Source organism: Carassius auratus, chromosome 6 (genome assembly GCF_003368295.1).
Source record: "Carassius auratus strain Wakin chromosome 6, ASM336829v1, whole genome shotgun sequence".
Lineage (NCBI taxonomy): Eukaryota > Metazoa > Chordata > Actinopteri > Cypriniformes > Cyprinidae > Carassius > Carassius auratus.
Window position 1 is genome coordinate 9,659,731 of NC_039248.1, and position 15,230 is coordinate 9,674,960.

At 35.2% G+C, this 15,230-nt stretch overlaps 2 protein-coding genes across 5 annotated transcripts in view; one reads left to right on the top strand and one right to left on the bottom strand.

Moving 5' to 3' along the window:
- The first annotated feature begins 404 nt into the window (after window positions 1-404).
- LOC113095523 (green-sensitive opsin-1-like) lies at window positions 405-2,778 on the top strand. Its single transcript, XM_026261026.1, has 5 exons — window positions 405-1,099; window positions 1,245-1,413; window positions 1,734-1,899; window positions 1,994-2,233; window positions 2,353-2,778. The coding sequence occupies exons 1-5, from the start codon at window positions 739-741 to the stop codon at window positions 2,464-2,466; spliced, it is 1,050 nt and encodes a 349-aa protein (XP_026116811.1). The 5' UTR covers window positions 405-738; the 3' UTR covers window positions 2,467-2,778.
- Window positions 2,400-15,230, bottom strand: part of LOC113095539 (synaptoporin-like) — a 41,918-nt gene continuing 29,087 nt past the window's right edge. For 2 of the 4 annotated variants that reach the window (XM_026261029.1, XM_026261028.1), the window contains 4 exons: window positions 11,498-11,616; window positions 10,436-10,634; window positions 10,096-10,287; window positions 8,598-9,632 (listed from right to left, as the gene is read on the bottom strand). In XM_026261029.1, coding sequence (XP_026116814.1) covers window positions 9,315-9,632; window positions 10,096-10,287; window positions 10,436-10,634; window positions 11,498-11,565 — 777 coding nt within the window. In that variant the 5' untranslated portion in view covers window positions 11,566-11,616 and the 3' untranslated portion in view covers window positions 8,598-9,314. Of the gene's footprint in view, window positions 2,521-8,597; window positions 9,633-10,095; window positions 10,288-10,435; window positions 10,635-11,497; window positions 11,617-13,012; window positions 13,140-15,230 lie in introns of those variants that run through there. The other 2 variants (XM_026261027.1, XR_003288360.1) reach the window with 2 other exon arrangements.

Genomic DNA, 15,230 nt, shown 5'->3' on the forward strand with positions numbered 1-15,230 from the left:
TTGTATTAATAAATTCATAGACATAATTGTCAAGAGCTACATTTGTTTTATTTTTTATTAAAGTTCTATTTTGACCCCTCTAATATGTGTTTTTTTGTCATAATTATCACTTCCATAATATTTGAGGGAGGGGACACAACAATACAATCCTATTTAGGGCACCCATTTGGCCAGCAGCAGCCCTGGAGTGATAGCGAGATTTCTAAATTCTATGCAGGATAGAGGTTCTGTGAGGGGGGCTTACAAAAAAAAAAAAGACAACAGAGGTCCTGCAAAGCCACAACTGTGACAGATGCAGAAGTGTAACACTGAAATTAAATGCACATCAGTGTTGTGTTTTGATATTTTAATGATTACTTCATCAGACAACTTTCACATCTAAATCACACTTTATCCTTGAAATAATTACAGCTCAGTTTAAACTCACTTTGGACTAACAATCAAAATCGTGGCCTAATTTTCTTAACCAAAAAAGTAAAAAGATCTTTCAAAGATCCAAAGCTCTACCGGGTAATTAGCCTGAAACTGATTATGTCTGCTCTTATCATTCAAATCCCACACTGCAACACCCTCCCTATCTTACGCTCCTGGATTTATCCCTTATAAGGAACCTCAGAGGGATATATAAACACTCCTTATGCATCCTTGCAAATAAAGAGCAGGTGAAGGGCTGCCACTCAGCTGTACCACAGCAGCAGATTGCATCCTTTATTTCCTCTGGATCACTAGTGGGCAAAGATGAACGGCACTGAGGGAAAAAACTTCTACGTCCCCATGTCCAACAGGACCGGGCTAGTGAGGAGTCCTTTTGAGTATCCGCAGTATTATCTAGCTGAACCGTGGCAGTTTAAAATTCTTGCCCTCTACCTTTTCTTCCTCATGTCCATGGGTCTACCCATCAATGGCCTTACATTGGTGGTTACAGCTCAACACAAAAAGCTCAGGCAACCTCTCAACTTCATTTTGGTCAACCTGGCTGTGGCTGGTACAATCATGGTTTGTTTCGGATTCACAGTCACTTTCTACACAGCAATTAATGGCTACTTTGTTCTGGGACCAACTGGCTGTGCGGTTGAAGGCTTCATGGCCACGCTTGGAGGTAAGGAAAATTGCATAATTTTTTGTTGTTAGTTTCTATTTTATTTTAACGGCTATGAGGAATTCTTTAGGTGAATGTCAATGTGCAATATGGGAAAGTTTCCCTTGTAGGTGTTAATGAATTTCATATTTTATTTGCTACACAGGTGAAGTTGCCCTTTGGTCACTTGTGGTGCTGGCCATCGAAAGATACATTGTGGTTTGCAAACCAATGGGTAGTTTCAAATTCTCTTCCAGCCATGCTTTTGCAGGAATTGCATTTACATGGGTAATGGCATTGGCGTGTGCAGCTCCCCCTTTGTTTGGATGGTCCAGGTTGGTCTAAAAAGACATTCTGCAGACATTTTGATATTTAGTGCATTGATTATAACAAACGTTTCAGTAGAACCTCAGGTATGTGAAAGCTACACCTTTATGGTTTATCAGTACATACCGGTAGGAATACAACATTGGCTTACATCCAATTTAAAGCAGCAAATAAGTCTTTTTTTCCCCATGTAACAATTTATTTATTTTTACGGAATTATTGTACTAAATGTAGTTCTTTTTACATGCTTACTGTAAGTACAACAGGCTCCAATCTTTATGAGAACTCAGACTGAAAATTCATAATATCATGTTCATGTCTTTAACAGATATATCCCTGAGGGAATGCAGTGCTCATGTGGACCAGACTACTACACCCTGAATCCTGACTACAACAATGAATCATATGTCATCTACATGTTCGTTTGCCATTTTATATTGCCAGTCGCTGTAATCTTCTTCACCTATGGACGGCTTGTGTGCACTGTCAAAGCGGTATGAAATGTCACTTTAAAAAATTCCTGGAAATTTCCCATGACTGGAATACTATGTTAAAATGTTATCATCCTTGGTTATTTCACTCTCTTAGGCTGCAGCTCAACAGCAGGACTCAGCATCCACCCAGAAAGCTGAAAGGGAAGTGACAAAAATGGTCATCCTGATGGTTTTCGGCTTCCTGATAGCTTGGACCCCTTATGCCACTGTTGCTGCCTGGATATTCTTTAATAAGGGAGCAGATTTCAGTGCAAAGTTCATGGCTATACCTGCCTTCTTCTCAAAGAGCTCAGCCTTATATAACCCTGTTATCTATGTGCTGCTAAACAAACAGGTAAACATTTATCAGACTTGTCCTACATATCCCAGACATCCCTTTCCATTTCTTCTAACTCTTCTCTCTCTTTTGTCTCTATAAAATAAACCTACTAAATCAAGCTTTGTTCCTTACAGTTCCGTAACTGCATGCTGACCACTATTTTCTGTGGAAAGAACCCTCTTGGTGATGATGAGTCCTCAACTGTGTCCACCAGCAAGACGGAGGTGTCCTCTGTATCTCCAGCATAGACTTTTGGACCTCTCACAGATTATGTTCTTTTAGTCATTGACCAATTTGAGCATCTGAAAAAAAAAAGACAAAAAAAAAAAAAGACAGCTGGATTAGTTTTTGATTGTGTTCACTTTCACCATTCATTTGGTGAACGCAGAAGACGTTGATGTGTGAAAACTTTAAAAGTATTGGATGATCAGTGAACATTTGAATTGTGGTTTTATTTTTATGCACCAGGAGGCTAGCATTTGTATCTTTTGCCTAAAATGTACATATGTATTTTGTAAATACTGAAAAAGAAATACATAGGAATAAACACTGGCATTAAATACTTTTGTGTTTCTATTATTTATGAATTGACAGAATATTCTGTTTGCTCCCACATACTGTATATAAGATACTGATAGTGATATTTTATCTGTACTATAAGCAATAGCATAGTACACATCATATAGATTATCCACTATTCAGACTACAATGTACTATATAGAAAAAGTTTACAAATGTAAACAAAACTTTGGAATGCACAAAATTGAACACATTTACAGTCACATAAAGTGTGTTTTATATGTCAGACCCAGTATGAAATTCCTACAAAAAGCCCTACTCAGCTATTCTAAACTTGCAATTGTGCTAGACTGTGGACTGAAGCAGGGTGATCTTTTTTTGAGATAAACAGTGTGGTCATCAGCACCAATTTTTCATACCTTTCTGAACCAGCCAAAAGATCCTGATGTGACCTCTGTGAAGCTAACACACAATGCTATTGAGCAGAGAATAACAACTTCCAGGAATTCGCTTTCTCAGATACCGTATAAACAAGAATCAGTAGCACCTTAGCTCAGTGTCAAAAATTGCCCTTTTTGGAATCCCCAAAAGTAGTGAACTATATATCTTTCAAGTCTAGAACAGTAGCTAGTAGTTGTTTGTTTGTTTGGTTTAATATACTGATGAGAATTTTTTCATGCCGGCTGTAATTTTTTCTTCACATGATTGGAGAAAATGGAAAATCCGTGGTAACGTTCAGGCGGTTTGAAAGATTTTTCAAGGATTCTAACTAGGGAAATATACAGCAAGCCTTCAAGTGGGTTAATAATGCTAAGAATTGTTTATATTAAATTAATCAAACCTTGTGAAATTTACATTTCTAAAGCACTTTTATTGTAATCTGACATGTCTAATTTTCTTGCTGGTCTTTTTAAAAAATAACTGTGTCTGTTCTCCTAAAACCAGAAAATGATGTCAGTAATTACTAATTGGGATTCTGAGAAAGGATGTTCAGTGGCAAGGCAGTGACATTTATGAGAGCATTACAGCATGTGTTGCTTGAAGCAGCATGATAGGGCAACAAACTACTATGCCAGTAAGGTTACATTTACAGTATATAATTGCTGCCCTCGCAGCAAAACTGCTTTAAAATAAGAAAGGCAAAATGATCACAATACTTTATTTAATCTCTTCATTCAAGTGCTTCCATTGTTCAAATGATAAATGGTCTCTTACGGTACATAAATGATAAATGGTCTCTTACGGTACATAAATGGTCTCTTACAGTACAATTCACTCTTACGGTACATGTTTGTTCTGGCTGTCATTTCAACTTTCAGTTCTGCTGCCTATTCAACCTTATCATCTACAGTATGTGCTGCTCAATAAACAGGTACAATATGCTCGTGATCAAATGCTTATTTCTTACATTCGACTCACTAAGTGTAATTTGTAAGCATTTTATGAAGTAATTTACTCTTTGCTTTATTGTAGCATTCTAATCCTATTTATCAGACTGAATGCAGCAAGAATCCTCTTGCAGATAATAAATCTTTAACTGTCAACAAGCAAAAAACAGGAATTTGTCTACATGCACTATCCCATAGACTTGCTTTGACAATACTGTGAAATTATTACTTATTTCTTTGTTTGTGTTGATAATGTTAATGCATCCCCCACCATTCACTGTCTGTTTCTATCTCTCTGGAAATTGTCCTCAATGCACCTTGGTGTCCTCATTGCACTTTGCAGTCATGTCGTGTAAGTGTAACTCATCAAGCCCTGACACAACTACAGTGTATGTCTAGGATTACGCGATCAGGCTCTGGTAGTAGGAATGGCATTGACTTCTCAGTGGGCACGACTCGACAAGATAAAGATAAGACAAAGATCTGCTTAAGCCAATTTGCAAGGTGCTCACCCAACTGTGGTATTGAACACTAACCTCTGGCTAAAGGAATTATGAGTTTAAACTAATTGGTTCTCCCTCATGGTTAGAAGCATGGAGTAGATTTACATGCAGTCCTGTCCAATATATAAGTTTAGGATATATATTTTTTACATAATTAAATAGTTAGATTAACAACATGCATCCCTAGAGCGGTCAATTGCTTGGAGTAAAAATCTTGTATTTGTAAATTTGTAAATCTCACATTTTTTTGCATTTTGTTAGTGCCTTCAACTGCCAAGGGCTTCAGTTCTTTATCCATTCCCAAAATGTCAGCTGCACTTCTCAAATTACCTTCTAAAAAAATGGAATCGATTTTTCGATATATGACAACAAGCTTGTTAATACAAAAATGTCTGGATATTCACGTGCAGGAATTTTTGCAGCTATAAAACAATTCTCCAGTGATCTGGAATGATGGAAACAAAGTAATTACTTGCAATTAATCAAATGACTGTAATTATGGTGATGTTGTTGCTTTTACGTGCCTAATGGTCAGGGATGCAGCTGGAAAATGTGTCCAACTTTTGGGATTGACAAGAATCACATTGATAAGGTGCTCTTAAATACACTATTGGCATGTGTTATAGAGTGAAGCTAAAACACAATGGGGTGATTGTACAGTATTAGTGGAACATTTGAGGGTGAACATTGCAAAGAAACTTTGTTATCACCAATTGTAAATGCATATAAAAATCATTTACTAATAAAGCAGTCATAAAGCAGTCAAGTGAAGTTCTAATCTATATGTCTAATAGTGTTTATCATCTGTTTGATTACACCGTTAACCGTGAATTTAATTGAAAAGCGCTATACAAATAAACTTGAATTGAATTGAATGTATGGATCAGTTATTTATAAGGAAATAACAAAAAGGTCAGAATGTCCAAATGATACTTAATATTATGTCTACTAAGATGCCTTTTATCAGTTTTAAATCCTTTACTGCCTATTATATCCCACAGTCCTATTCATTCTATTTGGCAGTTGAAAAGTATAACATAGCATCTGATAGAGCTATGGTTGAAAGTGACACATACTGCAGTTCATAAGAATTATTAAATGGTTGCTTATGTCTAAAGTTTGAATTTGTTTTAGTCTAGATTATTACATAATGCTTTGATGGTAGTTTCGGTTTACAGTTTTCAAGTTTACTCTACATTTAACTTCATTTTTTATTTTGTTTCAGTATGATTTTGATAATTTCACAAAGGAATAGGAATCGGTTCAAGATACCATTGCCAAAGATTTAAGCAACATCTGCTACATCTTTTTTTTTTTTTGTATAACAGATTGTTCCCAAAATTGACTCAGCTTACCTGTGAAGTAATATAGTAAAACGAGAAGGATGTGTGTCCAACGAAGGCCCAAAATCATGCCACAAAAGTGACATGATTGAGGGGTGCTCTGATGTTTTCTACCAGCCATTCCAGTTTTAATAAGCTGTCTCATGTTACATGTGAGATATGTTTTCCTACACGTACACAGATAATGTTATTTCTGTTAGTTGCTTGCTTGGTTTTTATTGTTTTTTTTTTTGACTGACTCAGTGGCATGACAGTGGTCCTGTTTCAGACAGATTGTGTCAGCTGCATGCAACTGTTTCTGAGGAGAGAGCTGGAGCACTGACTTTCAACATTGCTAGCATTCCTTTGGTGACACCTCTAGGTGGCAGGTGGAAATGGATACTAAGTGAATGACTATATACCGTATATACTATAAATATAAAATCGATCGTGCCTAATATAGGCAAGAAGCAAACAGACCACTTTCTATGAACAAAACCTCTAAAAACCCTATAGTAACCTGACCCTTTGAGAAAAGGTAAGAAATACAAGTTTAAAAAGTCATGTGGAGCAATGTATATGATAATAATATAATTTTCTTGATTGTTTTAAACTCACCATTCTTAGTTTGACAAGTTAGAGTAAAACACAAATATGCAAAAGGTATGGGATGCATATGAACACTGTAAGAGGATTTGTGAGAAGGACAAGAAACAGCAGGAGCAGCAGGAACTGGAAAGTGAAAAAAGCTTTGATCATTTCTCATCCCCTTCTGTGAAAGCTGCACATTTATGCCAGTGTCCTGCTATGCTATGCACAGCATTTGCCCCATTGTGTAGGTGTTATGTGTGTATGTATTTGATAGTTTCTTCATGTTTTACATTTGTTTTTATTTTTGGGTCAAAGTGAGTACTTGTATTTGGCTGCTATAAGGGAAAATGTCACAATTGAAAATGAAATATAAAATCAAATATTGTTGAGTCAATACTGTGTTTGAGGCTGGAAAAAGCCTGGCCTCTTAATCCTGACAGTCAAAAAAAAAAAAAAAAAAAATTTATATATATATATATATATATATATATATATATATATATATATATATATATATATATATTATTAATAATAATAAAATGTATGATACCACTTCCCTGATATAACCATTTTCTTCTTAGGAAATGATTTACAATTATGTTTACAATTAGAAAAATACTACAGTCATGTAATGTTAGATATTGCTTTAAAGTTAACATATACCATTCTGTAGTCTGTGAATTTTTAATTCTACACAGTGTATTGTGGTAATTACTGGAATAATTAGTTCTATACATCAAGACAAGCATTTATTTGTGGTTTTAGGTAATAGATTATTGTGGCTGCAACTAAAATCATGTACTTTATGTAGCTGCAGCTTTATGTAGCCTATGACCATGACCCTGTCAAAGAGCCAGAAGTGACAGATGGATGAACAGAATGACAAAAACTGGACTGCAGTAGAGGAACAGTGAGGGTCAGTCCAGCCTCCTCTTCACATACACTTGTACCTCCTAATATCTAACACCATGATGTCTTTTTATTTGCTCAGCTGAGTCTATGATTAGCTTAGACTGCGTCCTCTAGAGTAAAACATAATTGCCACTGCGACATCATCTTGGTGTCACCATGTAAGATGTTAATTCTGCCATTATGTAATTAACTGACTATGTAGGTGCTCTTTAAAGGAATACTTTACAAAATAGTTAATCTAAGATATAGATGAGTTTGTGTCTTCATCAAAACAGATTTGGAAAATTTTTTGTATTACATTACACATTGGATCCTCTGCAGTGAATGGGTGCTGTCAGAATCAAATTGTGAACTACTTTGAATGAACTATTTATAGTTTAGCCTTGCTCTATAATCTAGTATTCACAGTATTTGCAGTTTATGAATACTGTAAAAATACTGGCAATATTTTACAATGTACATCTTATTTGACACCTGTTAATCAAAATATATGCATTACAGCCTTTCCATTGTCATTTCTCTCTGTTTTCTGCCAAGCTCTTTAAAGCGCTCATTGCACTCTTTTTGTCCAAGGCCTGTAATTGAACAGCTGTAGAGATTCTCAGTGGTAACCTTTAATTTGAAGCAAGCAACATGCCAGTGGCTAAAATCTCATGATCACCTAAAGGCTACAATTTGGATCAGCTGCAAGCAGTTAGCTTCACTGCAGCGCTGGATATACTCTGCAGATATGGAGATGTTAACCACATGGCTCTGATAGGACTCTGACAGGCCAAAAGATCCTAATTGCTCCCTTACACCCCTTCATTAAAAGTCTTAATGGGGAAAACAAGTAGCTTTAGCCAAGGAGGTTGTCTCTTTTGTAAAAGACGCTGCAAACAAAGATACTGCACAAGCAATAATAAACTAAAATATAATTTACCATAAGTCACCAAATGGGGCTGTTTCTGTGTTTCTTGTTTTCATTTCTACTAAGATTGTTCATTTAACATTCACTGTTTTTCCAGGAATGATCTGAATTGCTAATGGTAGCATGGTCATGATGAAACATAAAAACATTTAGAGGAACAAGAATAATTGTATTACTTTATTACTTTTATTACAATCAGTATAACATAGTAACATTTATACAATTACAGTAAATTGGATTTTTCTGAACACCATGTATGGTTAGACAAAATGATTCATTAAAAAGATCTCCGACTGGACATCATCCTCAGTCCACAGGGTTTCCATGCCATTCTCTGACTCGAGCCATTTGGTTTTCCTAGGCATCTACTGGCAATTAATCATTATTCATTGCAGAACATAAAAAAAAAAAAAAACATAGAAAACATAACAAAAAGAACACCATATCTTGTTTGACACTATCCTTTAAAATACCTTGGGAAAGCTAAAAATAAATGGCATTTCTAAATACCATAGTCTTGCCATTCAATGTGTTTACCATGGTACTGTTACTGCACATTTTGTAAATTGAATATTTAAACATAAAACAGACCATTAGAATATAGGCGTACTATGCTAAATGCCATCAAAAATATCACAGAACCATACCTGACATGGTAAATTAATTTGTTCATATGCATATGTGTATATATGTCTATATGTTTGTGTGTGTGTATATATATATATATATATATATTTATTTATAAATAGGCAAACTTTAACAAGGCAGAGCTTTCAATTCAATGGCACTTAATTATTTAGTATGCAGGCTGATATCTACAAAAATGTCACAACTTCTACATCACGATAGAAATATCACATTCACAAAGGCAAATTATCTGTATTATGTCTGAGAAAACAACAGTGTTTCTCTTCTCTTTTCTTTCTGTGCTCCACACACACACACTCTCTCTCACATCTCATTAACAAATATGAGAGGGCCTCTGGATGTGGGACTCCCCACTTGTCGGTAAAGCATCGGCTGTCCTAGATTGGTTTGGGGTAGGCTGAAGCCTCCGCTTGACAAGTCAAAACTCCCTTGATTATAGAGCCTCTGGCCAAAACCAGCTACAGATTGATCAAAACTGGTTTGACTGTACTGCCTGAAGCTGTCGCGTTTCTCAGAGGGAGTTCTGGAAGGATGACGCTTAGTGGACTTATGCAAACCTGTCTCTTTGTAGGCAAACCAGATATTACCAGCCCAAAGGAAGAAGTTCAAAAAACCAAAGGCCTGTAAGCACACAAGGAGGAATTCAAATTATGGAATTTTACATTTTCTATTTGTAAATTGGTCATTTTTGTAGGAAAATAATTTCGATAAAGGATTGTTAAGACACACTGGCTTGACTAAGCCCTGTCTGGAGGTTTAAAACATTTTAAATACATTAAAAAGTCTGAGAGCAGTTGCTAGGCTGTTGTGGACGGTTTCTATCTTATTGATAGGAGGGTGTTGGGAGGTTTGTAGGATGTTCTGTGGTGGTATCCCCCCAGGATTCTTTAATGAATAGAGTTCAATTGAAATAATGACATTTTGTAACATCACAAATGTCTTTTTTGATCAATGTGGTGCATCTTGGCAAAATAAAAGTATTACTGGCCCCATTTTTTTAAAAAGTAGTGCATGTTAATTGCTAATTCATTTCTATGATTTTCTTCTTCCCCATATCAATACTGTGTAAAAATAATGTACTCACCACAGACATGTTGAGATTCGTCCAGATGGGCTCCTGCAAGACCTCACATAAGTTCTCATGGGCTCTGCAAGCAGACATTGACAGTAGGATTTGATGCACATCAGTGGCTGTCTTCACCCCAGACAGAGTTTTAGCCCAGGCAATCGAGCTTACCAGCCACAGGCTAGAGAACACTAAAGTCACCAAGAAATCCTATGGGGATTGAAAAGAAGAGGAGTACAAACAGAAAGAGTTTTTGACAATTCAATTGAGTTATACTGAGCTTTTCAGCACAGTATGTGCTCTCAGACTTTTTCTTTTACAGCATACATTTCTTAGAGAAATTCTGAAATGTACTTACAACTACTGGACCTCTGTTCTTCTCTCTGTATTTGTTCTGGTAGAAGAAGTAAACAACTGTGGCCAAAAGGGAATAGAGAAAAGCCAGGACCGACACAGTGACGAAGAACTGTGCAGATGAAGCATTATCCCCCTCGAGAAAGAGAGTCTCTTTCCTGGTTCCTTCACACAGAGGAGCACTGAAGTGTACCTGTTGGAGTCTGGGAAGAGAAAACATTTGCTCCTTTAACATGTTTTAAGCTCATCATCTTTTTGTTTCAGCACAGTTTCTTTTTGTAATCTTGTAAAGTCCAGACTAAGACAATGGGATGCCTCTAATATGTCAAATATCTCCTGAAAATAGTCACTCACTTAAATTACAATCGCATTTTACATTTGGTTGTTAGCTATTATTAATTTATCCTACAAATGAAAGCAGTCAATAACTGGGTGTTACTGAGATAAAGGGAATCATATTTGGCTGGTCATAAGAATTCAAGATGGTGGTGAGATAATCAGTTTTGGTGTCGTTATTTTTAACGAAAATGACTAAAAATAGTTTTTGTTTTTAAAATGAAATCATAAATATTAGATTAAAAATTTATATAAAAAAAAGAAATGTTGCATTAGAAATGAAATAGTTTGCAATACTGAAAACTAGAATTCAAATAATAATATAAATGCAAATAGAAATAAAAAAATCACAAATTCCAATACTAATAAAAATGACAACAGGACATAACAAAATAACAAAAACTAAAATTAAGACTAAAACTGAAAAAAAAAAAAAAAATATTAATAAATACTATAATAGTATATAAAAACTAAAATAACAGAAATTAAACCACTTTATTAAAACTATCTATATGTTAAAAAAAAATTAACAAGGAAAGACATTACTGATAGCATGTTTACACTACTTTCATTGTGTAGGTTATAATTTTGTAAGTAAGCTAATATTTAAAACGAAACTAAACCAAAAATATAAAATCAAGTCTTTTTACATAAACTGATAATACATGTTTACAGTATAACATGCAGTATAATACTTATATACTGAGTTGTGGTAATTAAGAACACTTACCGGAATGGGTAATTGAAGCTGATGCTGATGTTGCTTTGGGTTTTGTTCAAACATTCTACTTTAACCATTATCTGGCCAGAATATCCCCCACATGTTGCAAATGCTAAAACAGCAAAAAGCTGTAGGAGAAAAAAGCTAATTATTAGTGAAAAGCCCTGAAGATATAAGCCTATTGTGGAAGGGACAAAGATTAGTTCTCTAGACTTTTAATCGGTAGCTTTACTTCATCACACAAAGTCAAGACAAATTAACCTCACAGAACATTAAAATATTCAGTTTTAATTATCCAGCTGTTTTCTGATTTAACTGTAGACCTGGATGCCCGGCACTAACACCTTTATCTGACACAATTTGAATATTTTTTTAACCCATTCAGGTTGCGTTTGGCATAATGAATGAAAAGGCTTGAGGTTTACTGGACAAGTGCCAGGGCTTCATTCTTTGTGGACACAGGTGTTTGATAAGAAATGTGTCCAAGTCTCCTGCTATTCTCTCCCCAGTCCCTTCCTCTCTTTCTGTTTCCGATAATATGATACAGCAGGTGAAAGAAGCAGGCCATTTCAATTAAGATTTAATACCTTCACTGTTTATATTAATTAAATACAGTCAGGAATACTTATGCTATGAGTGTGTGGGTCTGTGTGTGTCAAAGGAAGACATAGAGACACAGAAGGATGGAGAGTTTTTAAAAATGTAATATGCTATTTCTTTCTCGAGATTATATGAAAATTGCTTTGGAAATGCATGAACATTTAATTTATATCACATGTACAGACATCCCATATTTTAATTATGCTTACAAAGAACACATAAAGCAAAGAAGAAAATAGGTAGCTTCTTTGATGAGTCTCTGATGAGACCCAGTGAATTATGCAAAGGTTACCCAGGGGTTGCTAGCACACCCAGAAACATGCACACACAATCATACACACACACACACACAGACACACACACACACACTCAATTTCATCATCTTTACTTAAATATGCATGCATATATCATATGGCAAATACAAACATGCAATCTTGCTCCATTTAGCTCAGCTCAGATTCATCATTAAAATCTGTCAAAGAGCTGGATGGCATTGATCTTTTGCACATTTCAACAAGAGCAGATGAATTATTCAAGCAAGAGAGACTACAAACAGGGAGCCGACGCTGCGACCCCAAAGAGCAGCTAATAATTAAATCTGATTCCTGATGGACATATTTGCATGCATTTAAACATTATTTTGACAATGCAACCATGAGAAACGGCACAAAATACTGTCTGAACTTTACTTTCATTAAACACTTTATCTTGTGACTGTAAAATTATAAGCAAATGCTTACTGACACACTTTCAAATCATATACATTTCTTAATGTATTAATACTGAATAGAAAAAAAAAGATACAAATATTTTTATTTTTATTTTTTTATTTAAAGTTTTAAATAAGTGGTATAATTGTGCCAATACATTTTGGTCAAATACAATTCCTAATACTTGTAGGTTATAGAAAAAGAGAGGTCTTACCGGAGCAAATATGACCATACACATTGATGAAACGGATTAAGCATCAGCCTGTGAGTCTGTCTATGAAGAAGAGTTGAGCTCCTCTGCCAGCCAAACCCAGAGATACTGAGTGAGTGAATACCATGGAGATACTTCTACAGAGGAAACTGGCACTGTGTGTATTTGCTCTGTGTTACACATGTACACACACACACACACACACACACACACACACACACACACACACACACACACACACACACACACACACACACACACACACACACACACACAGATGCACTTAATAAGGGGCACACATAATACATGCAGACCCCTGGCAGATCATTTAAAATACAGACCTATTGCACAAGTGTATGTAAATATGCACATATTCTGTACATACACTAAGACTCAGTCATTGAAAAATATGCAATTAAGAATGTACTAATCTAGATCAACTTCACATTACGTAATCCTTAACAGATGTATTGGGTACTTCACATCCATTACCTCAGTGTTTTACATGCAGGACATAAATAATTATGATCATAAACAATAAATCTGCCACAGTAATGGCCCACTATATTCATTAATTATTGCAAATGATTAAAGTGGAATCTAGACTGGTAAATTAATTTTTCCTTGCACATTTTTGACAGCTTGATAACGAAATATGTGGTTTGTGTATGTAAATGATTCAAGAAAGAGAGTTGTCACATACAATTATTAAAGATTTGTGATCAAAATTAACTTACATTTAATTCTTTCTTTTTTTTAATGTATTTTTTTTAGGACATATTGTAGTAATTTCGTCTCAGCCAGCTTTAAGGACACAATAAATTATTATAATGAATACAACACATAGGCCTACAGGTGTCATTAATTACATGTGGACCGTTTCTCTCATGTTTCTCTCCTGTAGGCACCTTGTGTCTTTTTAGCTATTATAAATGCAAGTCATGAATAAAGAACAGTGCCCTAAAAGTAGAATCAAAGCTGATATCAGTGGCTTCATACGATCTGAGCCAAATAGTTCCTTTGATCAGTAAAAAGTCAATTTTCAGAGCCAAAAAATAATTAAAGAAACCCTAATACACATTTGCAGTAAAAAGAAAGAAAGAAAGAAAGATGATCATATGCTTCCAAATTTATACTCACTGAGTTATGTTTTATGTTGTTATACAATGCTGCCATCTGCTGTTCGATGCTGTTTCCAGTGTTCTATTTATTCAAACGTTAAGAATCCACATCTGTTTTTAAATTTATGAAAATGTATATCTATATTTTATTCATTATTCTTATAACAGTGCCAAACACTCTTACAATCACGGACTTCTCCTGTGACTTTTCTGTGCTTTCTTTTTCCTGCTGTATTTACCTCTTGAATTACAAGGCGCCCTTACTTTAATTCTCCACTAGGAGGACTGTTGTGTTGGAAATGCCTTTAAAACAAAGATTTAAAGCAACTGCATGAAAGCTTTTAACTTGTTCTGACGGTATACTAGTTCTAATAGTAGTTCTAAGTTTGGTTTCTTAGGTTTTCTTTCTTGCTGTTTTTTAACAGTGGATGATACACAGTGTAGAGAGGAAAGGAGAAACATGATGTGGAAACAACACAAACCAGCTCCATACATGTAAACAAAAGCAATGAATGCTCTGTTTTATCATTCATAATGTAGGCATTAGTGGTACAAAAACACATTTCACTTTTTAATGGTGATGATTAATTTTTAAGAGTGACAAAGTAACGTGAAGTCCTGTGGCTTCCTCATCTTTCTTGTTTTTGTGGTTAACTTTCTCTGCTAAAAGCTACAGGATTACCTCTCCGATGTTCATTTTTTAAAGAAACACGTTGACATGATTACAACGTGTGTCATAAACATACAATAGTAAATGGACCCAATTATGACATTATTTAACAATTGTCTTGTTCTCCATCTTATTTTTTCCCCACCCAATCTCTCTCTCTCTCTCTCTCTCTCTCTCCCTCTCTCTGGCTCATTGCTTTAGATCACTCAAATGCCAGGATCCACTCAAAGCTAATTTAATTCTGGCTTCCTATCAGCTCTTTGCTCACATACAGTGGGATTTTTGCATTAAGGTAGGCAACAAAGATATGTCCCAGAATGGAGCCAATAGTGCAGGCAACCTTTGGCAAGAAAACTCACTACCTACACTGGGGAGATACAAAACTACATCATGGTAAGCATAGTTACAGCAAAAGAGATTCAGCAGAAAC